A 15,356-nucleotide genomic window follows, 5' to 3' on the forward strand; every position below is an offset into this window, starting at 1 on the left:
ACCAAAAACCACAAATGACACTAAAAAGCTTAAGGAATGGAACATGAGTCAAGTGTCTTAAAGATCCTAGTCTGATAGCCTGTATAACAACATATTATGGTTTCTCAGGATGCACAGGTGACCATAGAGTGTGTGATTCCTCAGAAGTTCCATCGCTCCATCATGGGCCCCAAAGGCTCCCGCATACAGCAGATCACTCGTGACCACAATGTGCAGATCAAGTTCCCAGACCGTGAGGACCCCCAAGGTAAAGGGATTCTCTCACTGCATATAAATCAAACGAAGCTTTTTGAAAAACTGCAGTGTTAACTGACAAGATACCCTCTGGTTAGTTTATTACCATCCTAGCTTTAATCCTTTCCGGTCCAATGTCGGACCCTGTCCGACATCAAAGACGTAAAAAACAGGTCTCTAGTGGCTTTTTCTCTGGAAAAAGCAGAGAACCATTCAATGGCCGAGGTGAGACCGATAGGAGCTGAGAGAAGCCAAAAAAAGGGCGTATCTGAGGAATACGGATAGCCCCGGCACCACAGAGAACACGGACATGAACAAGATAGCTGCTTTGACATCCAGCGCTCAAAGAACATCAGACATTTGCAGAGCTTTTTTTAGATGTTGTAATAAAATAATGACTTGGATCGCATTATTGAGGAGTTTGGTGATAAAACGAGTTATCGGGATGATTTATCGCTATGCACTACTATGAAGAGGTATGTGAAAAATACAGCGAACAAGGGGTGGGGCGGGGCTGGAGATATAGTACTGAGTGTCCTGTTATGCAGTGCCTTTTTAAACTTGTTTTACTGTGAAATACTTTTAAACCGTGCATCTAAAATAAACGGAGTGAAAAATTAATTTGACTTGATGCGCTGAATAAATGGACCGCAAAGGGTTAAGTTACAAAATCTGCATGTTAAGCACAATAGTGAGGGGGACCAGAGTTTGCTTTTAAGAATGAAGTCCTTAGCACTATTGTAATATATAACATGCTTGTATACTACACCTCAACTAACCTGAACATTTGGGTCTCCCAATTGTGCTGCAGCTACCCCAGTCCCTCCGGAGCCAGCAGTGCAGGAAAATGGAGAGGTCAGTGGAGAGCCCAAAGAGCCAGCGGACCCAGCAGCTCCCAAAAAGTGTGATGTCATCGTCCTGTCTGGGCGTAAGGACAGGTGTGAGGCAGCTGTGGAAGCACTTAAGGTCTGTAATTTATTTGTATATACATCTAGAAACATTAACTGTAGTCAGCCTATACAAGTTTGTAAACTAAGATTGAGGAATATTACGAATGTATTAACAATACACATTTGTTTGTTTTTATGGGCGATCAAGTGAGTATGCAAACCATTTTTATGTAATGTAACATTCAGAAATGTCAGTTCTGTCAGTCAAATGGAGCAGTGTGTATTAACTGGGATTTGTCTACAGGCTCTGGTTCCTGTCTCCATCACAGTGGATGTGTCCTATGACCTTCACCGCTACATCATTGGCCAGAAAGGAAGTGGAATCCGCAAGATGATGGATGAGTATGAAGTAGGTTTCATTTAAGCAGCAGTCTGTAGTTTTTAAATGCCTGCATTTCATTTGACATGAACCCACGTTTCAAATCGTAGCTTCCTGCGCTACAATTCTAAAGATGAGCACCTGTGTTTCTCGCTTGGATCTAAATGTGTCTGCACTGCACGGTTTGTTCATGGGATACTGAGTGATGCATTTCCTGCACAGGTTAATATCCAAGTGCCTGCCCCTGAGCTGCAGTCAGACACCATCTCCATCACAGGGCTGGCTGCTAATCTGGACCGTGCCAAAGCAGGCCTCCTGGAGCGAGTCAAAGAGCTGCAGGCTGATCAAGAGGACCGGGTAAGGAGGGGCTTCACTACTATAGCTGTCCAATATTGCCTTTTTTAAATGTATATGCACTGTTTTGAGGTAGACTTGTGTTTAAAAGTAATTGCAGCCAACAAAGGAGTTCCATGTTTTCTCTGCCATGTACATCCTTTTCATAAGGTCTCATGTGCAGTTTTGAAAAACATGTTTTAGCAAACCATTAATTTGCCTAGTGACAAACCCAGAAGACACTGCTGGTGTGAAATGAAGTAATAACAGACTTACTGGAAGGCAAGAAAGTAAACGGCTTTAACCTAGTAGTGTCTTTTTTCTAAAATGAAGGTACATGTGTTAATTTTAAACTGATTGTTTGCCACCTTTTTGATAGTGCAACATGGGTATGGTTTGTGGAATTGTTTGCTACAATTACTTTAAATACATCAACACTAGAACCACTGGGTTTATGGTACTACCTAGAACTGCCAGCGGTAGTCATTTTGATGGGTACATTTTAAACAGCTTCGATATGAAAATGAAACTCACTGTCATAACTCTGTTTTATTAATGAATATCATAGCTAACATTTGCATAGCAGAAACACTATTTAAATGAAAAAATAAACAAGGCTTTGTTTGAAATTAGCGCATATAATGCATGACATAAAGAAATGAAAAACTAATAAACATTTCAAAAGAAGATACTGTGTAAACTGCCATGTGTACATACAAAATTGTAAAAACAAGTAATTTGCAAAAAACAAAGGTTTTATTTCACTTTAGCCTACTGCATAGCACGACTTCAAAAAATGAAACTAATAAACATTTCAAAAGAATTGGTGGAACCAGCTGTAAACTGGTTATGTAGGCCTACATACAGAATTGTAAAATCAAAATAATTTATAAAAAATAACTGTTCACATTGTGTAAACCATACTTCAAAGTAGCCCCCACATTAGCACTTTCCACACAGATGTAATGCTTATCTTGTGTGGATTTACCACATACTGCTCTTTCACACTGGACACAGATATCAGATGCTTTATTTTTATTGCATTTAGTTACCTGGCATTGTTCTCTGTTGCATGTGTCACTTGATATGCACTGTATCCAGGTTGAGCTTCCTTTCCCTGCCGCGTTGCAGTTTTCTGATATTTTCCCTGGTGCATTCATTGTACAAAACGAAGGAATTGATTGATGCCTTGACCAGTACATTATAAAATACAGCAACTGGACACCAGTGATTTGGTTTCACGGAGTACTAAGTTTTGCGCAGATCGTGGAAACTTTTCTCTTTTGTTTTACTGTTCCAACCAGGCCTGCCGCTGCACCCCCAACTGTTTTGCGAATTGCAGTGAAATAAGTCCATTGGTAACATTAGTCCCTTTTTCCTAAGTATGGTTACATCATCCTAGGTACCACAGTGTTCGCGCTAGGCCGCGCCAATGCGGCAATGCCCCCCCGAAATAAAAAATGTCCTGCTGAATTTCTCAACGCGCCTGTATGTCCCCCTTCCCAGACCAGACGCAATACCAATACACAGTATATGAATGCATTTTTTTTATTCCCATGTTTTTTACTTGTTTGTTTACACTTGCGTTTTCATAATTAAACTCCAGTGCCTTTTATTCTCCAGTCCAGTAGAATGCGCTCGCACCCTCCCTGGTTACATTCAGTTTCGCAGTAAAGCCTGGACGACAACATCATCAGGCTTGTTAACAACATGGCCCGGCGCAAATATAACCTTGTATCCCTGTTACACCCCGACCATTACTTCCGGAAGAATAAGTAATCAGCTTCGGCAGTGACTGTTGAAATGTAGGTTATTTGTGCTTAAATACTGTGAAATTCATCCGCTGTTAACTTATGTATTTGCTAGACAAAATATCTGTTTGGAGATATGGAGTGGTCTAGCAAGTGAATGGGAGAAATTTGAACTTGTGTGTACTGCAATACAATTTATAGACTAAGTGCAGTAGATTTGTGAAACGAAAACCGCATCGATTTATAAAAAAAAAAAGATTACGGTAACGTTATAAAATACGTGAAATGTGTCTTCTATGACAAAATGCTAAAATTGTCCCAAAATAATTCAGTTTGTGTTAAACACCACTGTCTCTTGGCTATTTCGCCAGTATGCCTATAACTGCTCGATTTAAAAAAAAAAAATTATATATATATATATATATATATATATATATATATAATATATATATATTATATTATATAATATAATATAAAAAATAATGTGTGATTTTATACAGCACTGTATATAATACATCATGCACTGAGAACACCACTGGAATCTGATGTAATACAGAATGAAATGTCAAATGCCATTTTTGATATGGCAATTGTCAAAATAAAGGGGCAGCTGGAAGGTAAGAATTTACCAGTCAGGACAATGGTATTTTTTAAACTGGGGTACGCGAGAAATTCTGAAATGGCAGACAACGCATTTTACTTAGTACCACTTCCCAATCTATTGCAAAATTCTCACATAATCAATGTGTAATCGCTAACACCAGACTGACTAACTGTGACAGTGTTCAGGGCACACATGGCTAATTTACATATTAAATATGTACCTTCTAAATAAACCCTGTTTTTAAATGTCATATAAACAGTTGGGTGGTTACTGCAGTCTGTCCTTGGGATAAATACATAAAAAAAAAACAAAAAAAAAAAACACTAAAAGCCTAGTCTTTAACTCCATTTTATTTCCTGTGTGCGTTCATGCCTGCAAGTCGCATATATATATATATATATATATATATATATATAATTTTTTTTTTTTTTTCAATGACCCGATTTTAAAGTTTATTGTAACTTCAGTACTTTTTGGTTCATTTCAAAATACATAATGTATCGCCAATCGGAAACCGAAGTATTGCATGCTGTCTAATTTGACAAGCCGTTACGTCTGATGTGAGGTTTTAGTTTTCAATCCAGTGAACAAATATGGATTGTCGGCTCAATACTAGTACATTACTAGCAAAGGGCGATCAAGACGAAATACTGTTCGATTTAAAAACGCCAAAAATGTCTTGCGACTGAAGCTCTCCCAATTTCCCTGCCATCAGTGATTTGTGTGGTAACAAGCAGAGACATCCATCACACTGATACTAGGCAAGCGTTTTATTATTGTTTAATTGGCATCGGTACTGTGTTTTTTAGTCGCCAGGAATTAAATGCCAGTATGTTTTCATAATGAACTTTTCTTTGCCGCCTTTTCTGTAATTTATTATCAGTAAAAATACATGATTGCCATTTGCTATCATGTAATAGTTCTAAGTCATTTCTGAGTGACTGAGTTTAGCACGGAGGCTTCATTGATTTTAATTAATTAGTACTTACAATAAAACGTTTCCAACAACTAGAAACCTGTTTGAGGGACTATTTATCCCAAAGTAAATAAATATAATATATATCTTTTCAATTATAATACTGTAACTTGTTTATAATTTTATCCATCACACACTCCAAGGCTTGTGCGTTTTGTTGTATCATGTTGTACAAACCTTTTTTCTGTTTTAATTATGACTATCTCAGATAGGGGTATGTGGTGCACTACTTTTTTGGAAAGGGGTATGCAGCTTAGATTGCAAACCCCTGTTCTAATGTGATTTTGGTACAATGAATATCCACTACTCCGTGATATGTCAGTGATGCTGGTGTATTTCCCAATATTTTCCCCAAAAGTGACAGTGAGTAGTGTAGAGACACCTTGGTTGTATCTACAGCTTTACAGTTATTTTTTGTTCTTCAGAAACAAAAGGTCAGTAAACTCTGGCATATTTAAAAAAACAAAATTAAGAAATGGTGGTTGGTTCTGAATTATCAAACATATTGACTCCCTCACCAAAGAAAATGTCCCCCTAAAATTGAGTGGGGGCCACATTGACAGTCGGTCTGCAAGTCCTGGTGCAAACACTGGTACCACGTTGTCATCCAGTCTCTGACCAGATGGGCAAGCTTCATCTTTGCACAGGTATGGTGTAGGGTCTGCAGCCAGCCAAAACTTGATCCCAAATTTGACAGGTTTGTTTGACATGTATTGTGTCCAGGAGGCACCGCGCTTTTTGTTAAACAGCTGCTTGTCCATGTATTGTTTTATGTTTAGCTTGAAACGGGCAATGAAGTCGTTCCAAATTTCTGCTGCTAATGCAAATATATCTGTCGTTGCTCTCAAATCAAAATGCAAAAATATCAAGATGTCTAAATTTTTTTTGTAATAGTAGTATTATAAGACAGCAGATTATATGCTCATGTAGACAGCCAGACGGCAGTTCTCCAAGGAATTGATAGGATTACAATAAAGATTGAGAACACATATCTAGACTTCAAGAGCAATATTGTATTCAGTTGCATGCTGCTGTAAACTCAGCGGAGGTAGAGATGACAAACTGGCTTGTATACATATTTAAAAAAAAAAAAACGTAGGTCATTGACAATAAAAGCAAGTAATTGTAACAATATGTCAAAATGACTACTTTTGGCAGTTCTAGGTAGAAGTGCTTATAAAGCTTTTTTGTTTTGTTTGAGAATTTGCACCACATTTCCTTGAGAGAAACAAGGAAGAAACAATTTAGGCCCTGTCCACACTATGCCTTTTAAACCGTATTAGTTGCATTTAAGCCGGCTTAAAAGTGCTAAATACGGTTTGCGTCCACACTAAGCAGCATTTAATACCGTACTCGAGACCACCTCAGGAGGTAGTCTCGAGTCTGGTTCTAATTAGATCGCATCAGGTAGTGCGGTTTATCAGAAGTGTGGACGCTGTAATACCAAACTACATTTTTTTGCGTATCCTCCAATATCCCAAAATGCTTTGTTTGGCGAAATACTCGGAACAGGCGCTTGAAGGACTTGCTATCAGTGTACACTCCGCACTAGGTATTCATTTTTATGTTTAAAAAAATCTGTCAGGACATCTGTTAAACTAGTGGGGAAAATAACAAAAACACAAATTAAATTAGGCGACTTCAAAAATGAAATGCAAGTTAAAAGTAGGATGAACAAATTACATAATTTGTCAGCTCTGTTTTGAAATAAAATGAAGATGACCAGAATTAGGCTCAGGCAAGAAATGAAGGTAAAAACAAAGATTGTTTTGTAATTAAGTTTTTTTTTCTGAGTTTAATTATAAACAGAATCAGCTCAATTTGTTTAAAGGGACTTCACCTGATTAAAAATAAAATCTGAAAACTTCAAGACCTACTCGTGTGTGTGTTCGGATTTACTTTTTCCACAATACTTGTTAGTTATTTTTAGCAATATGGACCTCTTAATATGGGGCATAACACATTATTTTAAAATAAAATAGTGCATGGTGGGATACTATCGTATTAATTTCCACGGTTTGTGTCGCTGCTGGGAATTGTAACTGAACTATTCTAATGGTGTGTGGACGCATTAAGCCTGACTAAACATGAAACGGTACTTCAGTGTGGACGTTTTGAGCTGGATTAATTAGAGCGGTTGAGTACGGTTCTCGATCGGTTGTGTAGTGTGGACAGGGCCTTTGACGAACATAGCATTTAGTCAAGAATGCAGTCTTTACCAGTGCTGTCTCAACCTCCCTGACACTGATTTTCACTTCTCCCTTGCCCAGGCTCTGAGGAGTTTCAAGCTGACCATCTCTGTGGACCCCAAGTATCACCCCAAGATCATCGGCAGAAAGGGGGCAGTCATCACTCAAATCCGCACAGAGCACGATGTTAACATCCAGTTCCCAGACAAGAATGATGACAACCAGGTACAGAGTGCCACCTGCTGGGGACTTGGAGATATTAACCCTTAGCGGTCCATTTATTCAGCACGTCTCAGGCCCGTCGGGTTCAACTCATTTTCATACGCACTGTTAATTTTACACGCGCTGTTTTAAAAGTTTTACAGTAAAACAGGTTTAAAAGGCACGGCACTGCATATCAACAGGACATTCAGTATTGCATCTCCAGCCCCACCCCTTGTTCACTGTATTTCACATACCTCTTCATAGTCGTGCATACTAATAAATAATCTCCTGATTGTTTGTTTTTTATCGCCAAATTCCTCTAATGCGATCCAAGTCATTATTTTATTACTATAACATCTCAAAGCTCTGCAAATGTCCGATTTCTTTGAGCGCTGAATGCGGAAGCAGCTATCTTGTTTATGGCCGTGTTATCTCTGTGGTGCCGGGGCTAGGTGTATTGCTCAGATCTGCCCCCCCCCCTTTTTTTTTTTCAGTTCCCATCGGTCTCTTAGCCATTTGAATGGTTCTCTGCTTTTTTCCGGAGAAAACAACTCCACCTGTGCTTTACGTACAGGAAAAGGAACATTGTAATGTCGGACCAAAGGTTTAAAGGAAGCTAGCAAAATGTATTGCAGTATATGCAACACTGGTCAGAAGTATTGCCATCTAAAACATATCCACAATAAAATTGGCCTGACCTTTTTTTTTATTTCTTTTTTTTATTTGTATGTTTCTTAGACTACTAGGTCCCCCTTTTAAGATCACTGCCTGCCCCATAATAGACCCCAGCTGAAGCAGTATTTGCCAAACACCTGGTTTGTGTGTAAAGGGTAATTTTGTGGGTTTGTGCAGGACCAGATCACCATTACAGGGTATGAACGCAACGCAGAGGCTGCTAGAGACAGTATCCTGCAGATCGTGGGAGAGCTGGAGGAGATGGTCTCCGAGGACATCACCCTGGACCACCGCGTCCACGCCCGGATTATCGGAGGTCGTGGCAAAGGCATCCGCAAGATCATGGACGAGTTCAAGGTGAAGCCCTTCATCTAGTTTTGCATCTGAAATGATTGTGCTGCATTTATGCATCTTGGTACTTTTTTTGCTGTCTGATTATAGCAAGACCGTTGTTGGTAGTGTGAAGCGCAATACATTGTGATTCATACGAGGAAGCAGTAACTTCAGTTATAGCCTTGTCTTTTTTGAAATGCTGAACCAGGGCTGTCCTTTTTTAAAGCTAACCTGGATTCTAACAACTTTTAGAATCTGATTGCTTGTTGGCTTTAAACATGTATTTACTTGCCCTTGAGTTACTAAAGTTTTTAGTAATTGTCTTGAATCAAATGATTTCATGAAGGGATCAGTATAATTAAACCCAATGAAATACATCATATAGGTGGTTGTAGTAGGAATATAAAATGCCATTGGAATTTAATATTTACCAATTTATAAATTTAGCAACAAACTTTAACCCTTTGCAGTCCATTTTATTAAGTGCGCGTCGGGTCCAATTTATTTTCACACGCGCAGTTAATTTTAGATGCGCTGTTTAAGTGTTTTTTTTCCAGTCAAACGGGTTTAAAAGGCCCTGCATATCAACAAATCACTCACTAGGCATCTCCAGCCCCACCCCACCCTTTTGTTCGCTATCGCTTACACATATGCTAATAAATAAATAATAATAGTCGTACATACCGATCAATCATCTCCTGATCACTCGTTTTATCACCTCAATAATGCGATCCAAGTCATTATTTTATTACTATAACATCTCAAAGCGCTGCAAATGTCCGTGATATTCTCTGTGCGCCGATTCAGGAACAGCCAGCTTGTTTCCTTATGGTCGCCCCTATCTGATGCTGGGGGCAAGTATGACTATTCATGAGATGCGCCCCTTTTATTTTATTTTTTTCCCCCCAGCTTATCTCTGCTCCTGTCGCTCCCACTCGTCCATTGAATGGTTTTCTCGGCTTTTTCTGGAGAAAAAACGACTATAAACCCGTTTTTTTTTGATGTCTGACAGGATCCGACATTGGACCGGATAGGTATAATTGCAATGTCGGACCAGGTCCGACATAGGACCGCAAAGGGTTAAGTTCAGAGCATGTAATGCCATGACCTGCAGTTGCAATGTTTAACATTTGGATCACTAACTCTCAGGTGGACCTGAGGTTCCCCCAGAGTGGAGCAGCTGACCCAAACTGTGTGACTGTCACTGGGCGCCCCGAAAATGTGGACGAGGCCATTGACCACCTGCTCAACCTGGAGGAGGAATATGTAAGTAGTGGGTAGTTTTGGCATAAAGAATACTTAAAAGATTTAAAGCCACAGGAAACATGCATGCATATTAAACTTGTGTAGCACAGGCTGGAAATTTGTTTAAAAACCTAGAGAATAAATAGAAATGCGCACTAATTTGACATTTCAATCTAGGCTTTGTTGCTTTTCAACTTTTCAGGTGCTCGCAATACTTTTTTTTTTTTTTTTTTTTTTTTTTTTTTTTTGAGTGCAGATTCAGCTGGGGTTCATTTGGACAGGTTTTGTTACTCTGCTAGTCAGACGATGAACAGTGCTGACCAGACGCTGTGATTGAGTGGGGCTGAAAGTACTGCCGTTTCATCTGTAGCAAAGCATCAGATATTGACCGTTTTGTTTGCTGTGTTCTGTGTTTGTGTCCCCCTCTCCATAGCTGCTGATCAGAAGCAAGAAATACATTGAAAATAATCACATTAAATAGCCCCTGCAACCCATAGCACAATTTAACAGGTTTCATGTTAAAGCTGATTTGGCAAAAAAAAAACACCTTTTGGAGCAATGCATGTATTTTTCTGGTATTTTGCAAGCCACTAAATTAACACTAGAAGGACCGGAGATATACTTGTACCTAGAAGCCCTGCAGCCATTTTTCTGACGGCTGTATTCAAAACGCTGTAAATAGTGTAACGAAAGGAAACTGTAGATGTATTTTTTGAGTACGTCACAAACATCTGAACAACCGAAGTGTGTGTGTAATATATATATATATATATATAATATAAAAATAAATTACACAAATCAAAACAAGAAAATGTAAAAACATCTGAACAGGCATCAGTTTACAACATACCTATTTATAAAACAAAGATAGCAATACATTTAATTAACAGCAATCTGTTTATTATCAGATGAGCAAAACCAACTGAACAACGTAGATACATTTAACCTAGAAAAAAACATTTTACAGAAGTGCACAGCACAAGAAGTTGTGTGTGGGTTTTTTTTTTTTTTTTTCTCTGACGAAAGGGTATTCATTTACCTTGAGTCTAAGGCTGTTCAGTCAACACATATGCGCTTCTCCACACCACCTTTCTGCACAGGGAACAGCTGTCCTGAAGTTATTTTTATTGCACTTGCCAACCTGGCATTGGTGGCTCTTGGCGGGGTTGTCCGCTTCCGCTGTGGGTACGCGATTGGCAGTCTTCCTCTGTTCCAAATGCTTCTTGTGAAGTTGCTGTGCTAACTGTAAAATATATTCTCTCCTTGGTAAATTCTTCTCTGTGCATTCTTTGTAAAGTACCCAGGAGTTGATGGCTGCTAGGTCCAATACATAGTAAAACCCCTGAACAGACCACCGTCGGGAGCCAGCTTTCATGGAATACTTTCATGTCATCTGATCCAAAACATTAACTCCATATTTTGTTGCGTTGTAAAGCTCCACTGTCTGGTATTTTATTTCAACTAGTCCCGATGCTAACTGACTGACCAAAGCAGTGCAGCTGGCAAGCAGGCGCCAGCCTTCAAAAGGCTGATTTTGAAAGCAATAGACCTGTCAGTCATTCACTCAGGCAGAGAGTCGAGACTAGTCTGTGTTTACAGCTAAACACATTGCGGACTGGTAAATAAAAATAAAGTAGAATACCGTTCTGTAATCAAAATACAATTGTTTTTTGAGTGGCCAGCAATGCGAGTGCTTTCGGGGCTTTAAGGTATAATGCAATTTCGCCTTTATTTCTGCACTCCTCCTGCGTTTCATGCTTTGAGTATTTATTTAATACATATGGACAAAGGTACATGAACGCTTAGCCCCCATATGTGTTACATGACTGGAGAATTACATTTTAAAAACCAAAAACTGCCAAAATGACTGCCGCGAAGCTTCTAGTGTTAAGCAAATATGTTTTGTTTCAAATCCTTACTGTCCTTGCTGCTTGTTTTAAAAAGCATCTGGTTCCAATATTTGCTTGTTTGTTCCCCAGATGGGAGATGTGGGTGATGACGAGTCTCCGACATACATGAAGCCCCGAGGCGGCACTGCTGCGGACGAGCCCAGGGGTCCTTCCAAAGGGTTTGTGGTGAGGGATGCTCCATGGACTGCTGGACCCAGCGACCAGGTGAGAGTTTAACCTACACATGGTTTCGGTGAAAAAAGCAGGAGTCCTCCATTAAACACATCTACTACCGTATACTACCCTCCAACATGTATTAGAGAAATGTCACTGAAATGACTTTTATATTTATTCATCAAATCACCTATTGGAATAAATTGTAATCAGTCGCTTGAACTACTGATACTTGACCATTTTCTTTCTTAAAACAGCCCTTTCCATTAACTTAGTGCAGCAATGCAGTAAAATATGGGCTACACTTTCCTGAACTGTCATGCTACTAGAACTATGACCATAAAACATTCCACTGACACGTGGAATGCTTGTCAGTTGTGGAACAATAACTGTGGTATAGCCTATTATACATATGTTCGCTAATAGATATACTGAGCATCAAAAGAAACTTCAGTAACGCATTTATTTAATAAAAAGGTATATAAATGGACATTAACTGGTTTTTGTTTTCTTCTTAATCACGGTCATTCATCCTTGACCATGACACGCCTGAGTGACTGAAGCATATGCACCGAATTATTGACTTTTGTTGATTGGACACTGGATATGGAGTGATTTTCAGCTGTTGAATTGCAAGCTTGAATAAAAGCAATAAAGTCGTAGAAAAAAAAAAAAATACCACGTCTGTCAAGAGAGCAGTGCCTTTGTGCAATCGGCATGTTGGAGGCTGGACTGAGACAGCGTACTGTGGCTCACCGTCCCATGGGTGCTTGCAGCCAGCAATTTCAAACCTGTTGAGACGGTATAATTAGACACTCTGTCAATGACAGGCCACGAACTGGGAGACCAAGAGTCACAACACCAAAATCGACAGATCATTTTGCAGCATCTTCGTGATGTCAGTTGTTAATCGGCATAATAAGTCTCTGCATGTACTCCTAAAAGTGTCATTTTTCGATCACATCTAGTAAATTTTCTCCAAATAACACTTTCTTTTGATGCTCAGTATAGTTTACAGAATTGGTACTGCTTTGAGAATCATGACTTATTGGAATAATTGTCTTTTTTTTTTAATTTGCTTAGTATTTTGACAGTATAAAATCCTGAGTGACTTTCCTTTTTCTTACTCCTTTCAGGCCCCAGACATGAGCAGTTCTGAGGAGTTCCCCAGCTTTGGCAGTCATGTGGCCCCAAAGTCGTCCTCCCCCTGGGGACCCAAACGTTTCTGATCTGGAAGTAAAAGCTTGCCGTCCCCGCCTCCTTTCCCAACTGCTGACCACCTGGACACTGACCCTGCCCCCGAACTGTCAGCAGTGCTTCTGAAGAGGTTGGGCAACTAGGCCATAAACCCCCTGATAAATGGACCGCCTTGCCTCTTGATTTAGAAACCCAAAGGACAGCAAATATTATTATTATTATTTTTATATATATATATATATATATATATATATATAATATATATAATATAATTATTATTATTATTTTTTTTTTTTAATATATGTAATGGAAATCCTGTTTTGACTCTGAATTCTTCCCTGTGCTGTCTGACAGACTAACTTTGGCTTAACCAAAATCTGTTGACAACCTGCAACCCTTTTACTACTTCCCTCTTACCCTGTTACTATTTGTTTGCATTTGTTCTCAGCCTTGACTCTGCATCAAGTTGTCATTGAGCTGGATGGGAGAACTACTCGTTCAATTCAAATGTCCTGTGACCAATATGACCTGTGTAGCTACTAGTTATCATCCTGGTAAAGGCAGATTTTTAAAGAAATGATTCAATATTGGATGAACAGAACCCACAGCCTTCAGAATGATGGCAGCAGCCTATATTGTACAAAAGCAGTTGGAGGCTACTGGCAACCACACAGTTTTAAATTTGCCCCACTAAAAGTCCATCAGTCAGGGCAGATACTTGCCTTTCTCCCATGCCTATTTTTTAGAAGGGGAATCAAATGTGTTAGCTGCTGTGTTAAGTGGAAAGGTGCCATTTAAGAAAGATTAGAGTTTGTAGCAATTCCTGAAACTGTGTGCGCTGACTCATATTTGAGCACCTTGATACAGAAAAAATTAACTTGGTGAAGTGTAAAAATTTTTCCAATAATGCAAACTATTTTTTTATTTTCTTTCCCTGACCTTTAGTGTTTTAAAATTCTCTGGCATCCACTAAATTTGGTTCCATACCACAGGGAAGGGAACAGAACTGCTACCTAATACACTGTTATATTTAGAACACACAGAACAAAACACTATAGGACCATATTTCACGTTTTAGCTGCCAGGAGCAGTTTGCCCTTTGGGTCCTAGCCTTTTAAGGTGTCGGGGACAGTTTGCCATTAGAGATGAGAGCAACTGTCAATCACAATAAAGGGTTAACACTACTTGTTTACCTGCAGAACATGGTCTTTGTTTTGTTTTAAAAATCATGCTTGGCCTTTCTGTGTTAAATATTCTTGTATTGAACTGGGAAGTTCAGTCTTGTTTTTTGTCTTGGCGGTTGGGTCGGTGTCCAGTTGTTATCTTATTGTCTTCCAGTTGCCAAGCAGAGTAATCTTCCTGTGGCAATTTTTTTTTTTTTTTTTTTTTTATTGGCCTTAATTTCAAATGCAAAAAAAAAAGCGCAAAAGATATTCTATGGATAACACTGGAATTGAAATGTCCAAAAAATAAAAAAAAGTTAAAGTAGTTTGACTCATTATATTTATTTATTGATTTATTTATTTTTTTGGTGGATGTGTTGTCATGAATTGTTGGTAATAACTGCTTTTTAGATGCTTTACATCAGATACAAACACCTGTTTTGTAGAAGTCATCCTTGAAATAGTCTAACAATGAACCTGGAAGCTGACAACACAAACCCTTTACAAAATGTGGCACCGCCTTCCTAAACAACCAATAAGGCACTTCCACAGTCATGCTGTGATATTCAGAGGGCAATATTACTGTATGAGGAGAGACAAATGAATAGAGGCCTTTTCTGATTATAATTTTATAAGACATTTCTAGATATGATTGGAATGTGGTAGTTTTCAGCAAAGAAAGGATATGCTCAAGTTTGACCACTTTGGAATTGGTGACATAATCTATCCTAATGAAAACTGCAATACTTATCTTCAATTCACTAGTTTCAGTACTTGGTTAGTATATGGTAAGAAACAATGTATGAAAGAGTGAAGGCAGGTTGGCCCATCTAAACGCATCTGCTTTCTACTAGCCGACTGATCTCGGAACTGTCAAGTTGGATCTTAAAGGTTCCAAGTTAGTCTGGTTATTCATGTAATGCCAGTCATGATGTTCCTTTGGTATTGTGACAAGAATTGAGCACAATTCCAAGTGCGGTCTCCCCAGTACATTACACAACCTCATTAATCACCCAATGGACACAAAACAACATTTTAGAAAAATGAGATTCTTTTATTTTTATCTTTTTGCAGCTGCTTAACAAACCAGAACAGAAAAACAAAAAATAAACTGCTGCTG

General features: G+C 38.8%; 1 protein-coding gene across 3 annotated transcripts in view; it reads left to right on the plus strand.

Moving 5' to 3' along the window:
* Positions 1-14,561, plus strand: part of LOC117417399 (vigilin-like) — a 36,125-nt gene extending 21,564 nt beyond the window's left edge. For all 3 annotated transcript variants that reach the window (XM_034029540.2, XM_059034618.1, XM_034029541.2), the window contains 9 exons: positions 109-247; positions 1,046-1,200; positions 1,429-1,533; positions 1,726-1,860; positions 7,438-7,581; positions 8,413-8,592; positions 9,718-9,834; positions 11,793-11,927; positions 13,013-14,561. In XM_034029540.2, coding sequence (XP_033885431.1) covers positions 109-247; positions 1,046-1,200; positions 1,429-1,533; positions 1,726-1,860; positions 7,438-7,581; positions 8,413-8,592; positions 9,718-9,834; positions 11,793-11,927; positions 13,013-13,105 — 1,203 coding nt within the window. In that variant the 3' untranslated portion in view covers positions 13,106-14,561. The remainder of the gene's footprint in view (positions 1-108; positions 248-1,045; positions 1,201-1,428; positions 1,534-1,725; positions 1,861-7,437; positions 7,582-8,412; positions 8,593-9,717; positions 9,835-11,792; positions 11,928-13,012) is intronic.
* Positions 14,562-15,356: the final 795 nt, after the last annotated feature.

Source organism: Acipenser ruthenus, chromosome 12, assembly GCF_902713425.1.
Source record: "Acipenser ruthenus chromosome 12, fAciRut3.2 maternal haplotype, whole genome shotgun sequence".
NCBI lineage: Eukaryota > Metazoa > Chordata > Actinopteri > Acipenseriformes > Acipenseridae > Acipenser > Acipenser ruthenus.